The 6,782-nt window shown below is 31.4% G+C and overlaps 1 protein-coding gene across 1 annotated transcript; it reads right to left on the reverse strand.

Annotated features, from left to right (window-relative positions):
- Window positions 1-620: 620 nt before the first annotated feature.
- LOC134706658 (uncharacterized) lies at window positions 621-5,400 on the reverse strand. Its single transcript, XM_063565783.1, has 3 exons — window positions 5,229-5,400; window positions 3,317-3,448; window positions 621-724 (listed from the first exon to the last, which is right to left on the reverse strand). Exons 1-3 carry the CDS (start codon window positions 5,326-5,328, stop codon window positions 714-716), a joined length of 243 nt encoding a protein of 80 aa, XP_063421853.1. The 5' UTR covers window positions 5,329-5,400; the 3' UTR covers window positions 621-713.
- Window positions 5,401-6,782: the final 1,382 nt, after the last annotated feature.

Consider the following 6,782-nt stretch of genomic DNA (forward strand, 5'->3'; position numbering starts at 1 on the left):
CGGCAGCAGAACACAAAAAGACACAAAAGACACAAATGTTTACTCTATGAGTACCTCATTCCGTTTTTAGTGTGCAATCTTTTCTTTTTTCCCTGTCTGTGTCTTCTCAATATATATAAGATTTGAACATTAGAAAACTAATGTTGTCCATCATTCAAAGTCAATTTCAAGGGATACTTGTGTTATTTAGTGGTATTTCAGTGGTGTATACTACAAATTTCTTTTTATGCGCGTCCGGTGAAGTGCATTTAATAAAACACAGACGTCTTATGAGTGTGTGAATTACCATTGATATTGTTATAATTATAAATTAACTGTATACAAAATTTAGATATTTTTGGAATATTAAGGCTCTTTTACCTTAGGCATAGATTACCTTAGCTGTATTTGGCAACACTTTTAGGAATTTCAAATATCAATGCTCTTCAACTTCGTACTTTATTTGGCTTTAAAAAAAACTTTTTGGGATTCGATCGTTACTGGTGAGTCTTTTGTAGAAGAAACGCGCGTCTGGCGTATATAAAAAAATAGTCCTGGTATCTATGATGCGTTTATCTAATAGAACAAAGATTTTGGCCTAGTAATTTCAAAACTGATTAATCAACAACATTTATTGTTAACCTATTCTCATTATCTAATGATAGATAGTATCTTTGATAGATATACAAGGTTCATGTATTGCTGTTATGAAATCCGTTTTGGTACACAAAGTATCATCTTTTATCTGAAAGTAATGAATAATATATGAGTTATAATTATTATCATATATTACTGTAGAGAAGATAAGACTGTTGCATGCTGCTGAAATGTAACTCATAGATTTATATTCGTTTAATGCGATACAAACATTACTAAAACGAATTGCTATAAATGTTTTAACATTTATGGTTGTACATCCTGTATGCGACTGCTGTTGGACATCTCGCCCCAACCCCTAGGCCATATCACTTCCAGAGTAATCTGCAATTCTTTGATGTCAGGAAATACAATTGTACATATATTTTTCTTACAATTACTGGAATGTTGAATCAATCAAACTACTAAGGTAGTATTTTCTGTTTACGGCTTTAAGATTTTCCCGATGTTTTACTTTGATCTCCAACTTGATTTGGCCTTCTTACTGTTTTGAAAGTGGTACCACTGATGATTCTTATCTTTTGCTTATGACAATACAGCAATTTTATTATACAACATATCCTTAGTTTGCAGTGGAATTCGAAATTTACGAGCCCGTCAACCTGGTCGACACTCAACAGTCCAAAATTGTTCCATTTATTAATCATTTCTTTTTATATCATCTTGACTATTTTTTGGTGAAATATTTGTTACATGGACAATTTACTAATAACATATAAAAACTTTCATAACCCTTCATATCATATTCAAAATAACAACGTACATTTTGTCTACCAGTGGCCCTCAAACAATTCCAAAGATGTACTAAAAACGTTTTTTTTAACTACTGGCAATAATCGAAACTACAGAATTTTTTGTATACGTGTGTTAGGTAGCAATACACAGTTAGAAGTTTAGTTTCGCATTATGGCCCCTGTGAATTTTTTAAATATGAAAGTTTTTGTACAATAACATTGATTTTTAGATAATTGAAGAAATATAGCCTTCTTAGTGGGTTTATATGATCATTTAGATTGATTTTAACATGTTTTATAGGCCATTTCTATGATTGACAGTCCGTATTTTCCTATCCGTACCGTTCATAGGTCTATAAATTATTGTAGCGTTTATCAACAAAGATTTTGCGCTCGATCTTTTCAATTCAATTTTATGGAAAAACGAGCAGGAAAGCATATGATTTTTTTTGAACCACTTGATAGATATAAACCTATGGATTCAGGAAAGGTATCACTGTAATTCATTGAAATTTTCCTTTAGACCAAATTTTGGAGACTTTTGTGACATGTTCACCCCCTTTTTTTTTGCTATATTTTGTATCTAAGAAATGCAGATTGTTGCCATGGTTACACCCACAAGGGATTATATTTCACTCTTATGACCATTAGAAATCAAATCTATTGAAGATTTTCTTTCTACAAGTATATACATGCATAACACATATAAAGCCTTCTTTGTTAGACAGGAGGGGAAAGAGGGTGTTTAAAAATTATGAGTGTCAGTTTTTTTCCTAACTGTGTATTGCTACCTTATATGCTGTAATATACATAATCGGTCTAGATTTTGCCCAAATCTGCTTTGGAGAGAGATTTGCAATTTATTGGTTAAACTGATTGTTTAAATAATGAAAACTTAGCGATTCCTTTCATTACCAAATTGTTTTGACAAATACCATATTTTATGTTTTTAGAATCAATTTTTGAAATAAGCTTTCTAAGCGGGGATTTAAACTTGACATTTAGGGAAATTTTCATTTTTTTTACATGTAGTAAGTGACAATTTCGGCAACAACATATTTTCTTTTAATTTTCTTAAAATATATAAAAAAAATATCTGTTCATATGTTTTTTTCAAAATTCTATCTCGTAAGTTTCTTTTCATGCACAACTATGTTTTTTTTCATGTATAATCTAAGCAAATTTTGCAATTTTGAACGACCCGCGCCTTGAAAAAAGAGTGCGGTGACCAATAATTTTAATAAAAAAAAACGAAAAAAACATTTTGGCAAAGTAGGAGAAAATTCTGTAATTTTTTCTTTACCCTTGAACTACATTAATTCATTATATGGTTAACACATTTACCCGTTTCACTTATGTGCGATCTCATGATCTCTTCAGGCAAATGAGTATGAAAAGGCGAAATTCTGTTAACAATGACTATCAGATTTTAAATTAAGGTCATCACTCAAAAAATGTTACGGTCGCCGTCATGAGCTGATTGGCCATTATTACAAAAGTGTGTCAGAAATCGTATCTGATATTCTTCCTCAGTCATTATAACCTTCCACCATTACCGAACTGAACAAAGAAATAACACGACGGGTGCCGTTTACAGTACAGGAAATGTCTACCCTTCGGAGTTCGTGTTGTTTCTTAGTTCTGATTTATAACTTTTGATGTAAATGTTCTTTGGTTTAGTGAGTCTTTGTTTACTCCTTGGTTTTGATTGTTATTGTCTTTCATTTACTTGAATTGGTCAACAGTTTGTTATTCGAAAATGACACTCATAATGAGAGGTGTTGGCGCGTTTCAACACTCTGTAAAAAAGGGACATAAAAGAGATAAATATGTACTACGAGAACTAAATAGTTAGTTATGTTCTCAATCATGGTTACAGGTAGTGGTTAGAAGCTTTGGTTAAATGTACTTCAATATAACACAATATATATTTCATTTTAGCTTACCAGCAGGCGGATTCATACAATGTTTTTCAGTACATGATATACCGTGTGTCTTACAAAAACAAATATTACATCCGTCAATGGCATCAAAACTCGTTCCCAGTTGGTGTACAGTTCCATGGTAATTGCATGTAGCTGTAGAAAATAATTTTACAATTTGAATAAATTCAATGAGGTTTTCCCCCCATTTTCACTGAAAATGGACCAACACGAAACCAATCAAGTACATAGTTGTTACATAGTTGTATATGAACTGTAACCATAAATTGTGAAAACTTGATGGAGTGAGTAACTGCAAATTAGAAACCTTACGAAAATTTTATATAACTGCTATTTATTGTAAATCCTGTTCTCGAAATTTTTTCACAAGTCTTTGAAAGGGATACTGATACTGTAAACTTTCCTTTATCTTTTAAAGATAAACTCTATATGACAGTTATTGTCTATTCGTTTGATGTGTTTTGGCTTTGACTTTGTTATTTGATTTCATACTTTCGTTTTGAACTTTCCACGGAGTTCAGTATTTTTTATTTTACTTTTTTTCTAATTGTAGATTTAACTGATTCTTTTAATCGGAGTCTGATTTTTGCATATATGACAAAAATAAGGGTGAAAAGGTGAATATCAACAGATCATTGAATCAGTTAAACAACGAGCAGCCCGGAATTCTTGGGCTTTGTTGTACCGTCTTTTTTGTCCAATTTAATAATAAGGCAAAAGAAAAATGTAATGGTTAGAAACTGTGCACTTTTTTACAGTATTTATCTTTCTTATATCAGCTTAAATCAACTTTATTCAAAACATTAAAAAAAAGTGTTTGACCGAATACTGCAGTTGTATGTTTATATATTTAGACATTTATCTTTAATATAATGTTGTAATGGGTTCGCATGTATATCGAAATACGTGAAGTTGTGCTGTATTTCTGTCACGTAGTGTAGTCATTTCAGTGATATTTGTTTAACATTGTCAAATAGGCGGGAGTTTGGCTAGCCATAAAACCAGGTTCAACCTATCATTTTTTTGTTTTGCTTTTAAAGTCAGAAATATTGCAGTTGCTATCGAATAGTTCGTTCTTATGTATGTTCGTCGCTTGTTTTTTTGTTGCACTTCAGTGTTCTTGTGGTTCCCTTGTTTTTCTCTTATATTTGATGTGTTTGCTTCCGTTTTAGTTTGTTACCCATAATTTTTTTTCTTTCAATCGATTTATGACTTGTGAACACTGGTATATTACTGTTGTCTTTATGTATCAATAACTACACAGTTTGCATTTAAGTAATGGTTCCATTATTTGACAGTACAGGTTTATTAGCAAAGGTTCATCTCGTCAGAACAATAGATTTGTAAAGGTCCCACATATGGAGAAAGTTTTATAACATTTATCATTAAATCCATAACGCTAGTCCTCATAGATTCTTACCCATTGTTGAATCTTAGAAAGGATTAAAGAACATCTAGTTCCGGTAATTTATACTAATTATTTCTACAAGTAATTATTATTCCATCAATTGACCTTGGTCAGAAAGTTAGGTAACTTTTCTATGTTGTTTTTGTAGAATATTGTTTGTCTTTATATAGTTTTAAATTTCGTATAGTTCCATGTCGATGTTAGTTTGGTTTGACTTATAAATTTGGTGCCCTATAGTATCTCCCTCTTCCCTTTTCACAGCAAACAAAACCAGTATACTCTGTACGTTAAATAAACTTATCATTATTATATCGAACTGAAGAATTTTAACTGCAGATAGTAAATGTATTTATTAGTCCAAATCATTTAAGCAATCTTAATAAAGGTTTTCTTAGAAAAATGTTTTTTTATGATACAGACGTTTATGTGTTTATTGTGGAAATTATCGTCCGTGATTTAACAAATTTTGGTTTTAGTATCTAGAAAGTTTGAACATAAATGACTTACCGTACACACAGTTAAGAGACACTAACATGAATATCAATAGTGCTATCATATTTCCCAAACCTTTACTAACATACGCAGTATCTGGTAAAGAATTCAACATGTGATGATGATGGTATATATCAGTCTCCTTATGTCATCATCTTTGTCATAATTGAAAACGAAGGGAATTCACCGCCACAGTCTTAAAGTATAAATGACATTATTTCTTTTCAAAACAAAAGGAAATGTGGTATAATTTTCCAAATAAACATCTCTCCATGTGATTTTAACATACTGTGATCATCACGACAAACGTGACAAAGATTCATACAATAAAATAAGTTATAAAAATTCGGCACATGACAACTTTTCAAATGATTCAAACGAAAAAAACAATCAGACTGTCTTTAACAAAACAACAAACGATCAAGAGTGCACACGCTAAAATGTCTAGCCTTCTTTACTAACCATTGATATAATGTTGTTAGTCCTTAACATGAAGCTTTACTAATACTATCACACAAACTTACCATACTCCAGGAAAAGGAAGTCAAGGTCAGATAAACCAAAAGAGAAATACATGTACACCTTACAATCATTAACATACTATATAGTAAAAAATCATTTCTGTAGATCACCGAAAGGGGAAGTGGTCTAGAACACATTATTATTTTATTTAGGGGGTTCACTATACACGCAAATTTTTATTAGTCTTCACTTCAAGGTTAATCGAGCACATTAGTCTTCACTTCAAGGTTAATCGAGCACATTTTATTAAATAAGGCTTTTTACAGTTTTTTTACTTTACTACGGGCTCATAAGGATGTTAAATCTGATTTTATTGCTGTGTCCATAATAGAAACAGCAATATTATTCTACGTATTTCACCTGTATCGGTTTGGACAATTCCATGGACTATTCCATACACACACCATTATGCTTAAGGGGTTTTCATATGTCATGTCAAGATAATATAGGCTATTTACCGTTGTTTGCCACAAAAAAAAATCTGGTAAAGTCACTTTTCTGAAAAACCAATATAAATATAGTTAGCATATTTATATATTAAATCTAACTGTGTTCATTGACCCGAATGTTTTAATGACAACACACACCTAAAATTCGTTTTGGTCTATTCCACGACATTTGCGCGGGAAATATTCATCAGAGACTTAATTTTAATGGACGTTCATTTGGAAAATTTTACCATCTATTTTATGTGAACAATTGTCATATGTGTTTGTGTTTAGTACATTTAAAGGATCAACGTTATTTAAATTTCGTATATCTTCATTTGACATCAGGTTTGTACGCATTTAGTCTCTTCTCTAGTCTATAATCTAAACTGAAGGCCGCAAAGGGACACATGTCATGATGACACGTGCTGCACAATCTCACACACGTATATCTCTGATTCAGTGGCAATGGTAAATAGACACTGACAAGTCTTAGATAATATTTTATAGTTTTGAATGTTTTGTCCGTTGACTAAAATTAGGTGGAGGTTTTTGTGTTCTTATTTCCAACAGAGGTAAACTCAACACATATCAATATGTGCATGAAGCAAATACACTA

The sequence above is a fragment of the Mytilus trossulus genome, chromosome 2 (assembly GCF_036588685.1).
Source record: "Mytilus trossulus isolate FHL-02 chromosome 2, PNRI_Mtr1.1.1.hap1, whole genome shotgun sequence".
In the NCBI taxonomy this organism is placed as follows: Eukaryota; Metazoa; Mollusca; class Bivalvia; order Mytilida; family Mytilidae; genus Mytilus; species Mytilus trossulus.

Coding starts and splice junctions, on each gene's coding strand:
- LOC134706658 (XM_063565783.1), bottom strand. CDS start 5,328: ATGTTGAATTCTTTACCAGATACTGCGTATGTTAGTAAAGGTTTGGGA. Junction 3,449..5,228: donor GTCTCTTAACTGTGTGTACG/GTAAGTCATTTA, acceptor TATTTTCTACAG/CTACATGCAATTACCATGGA.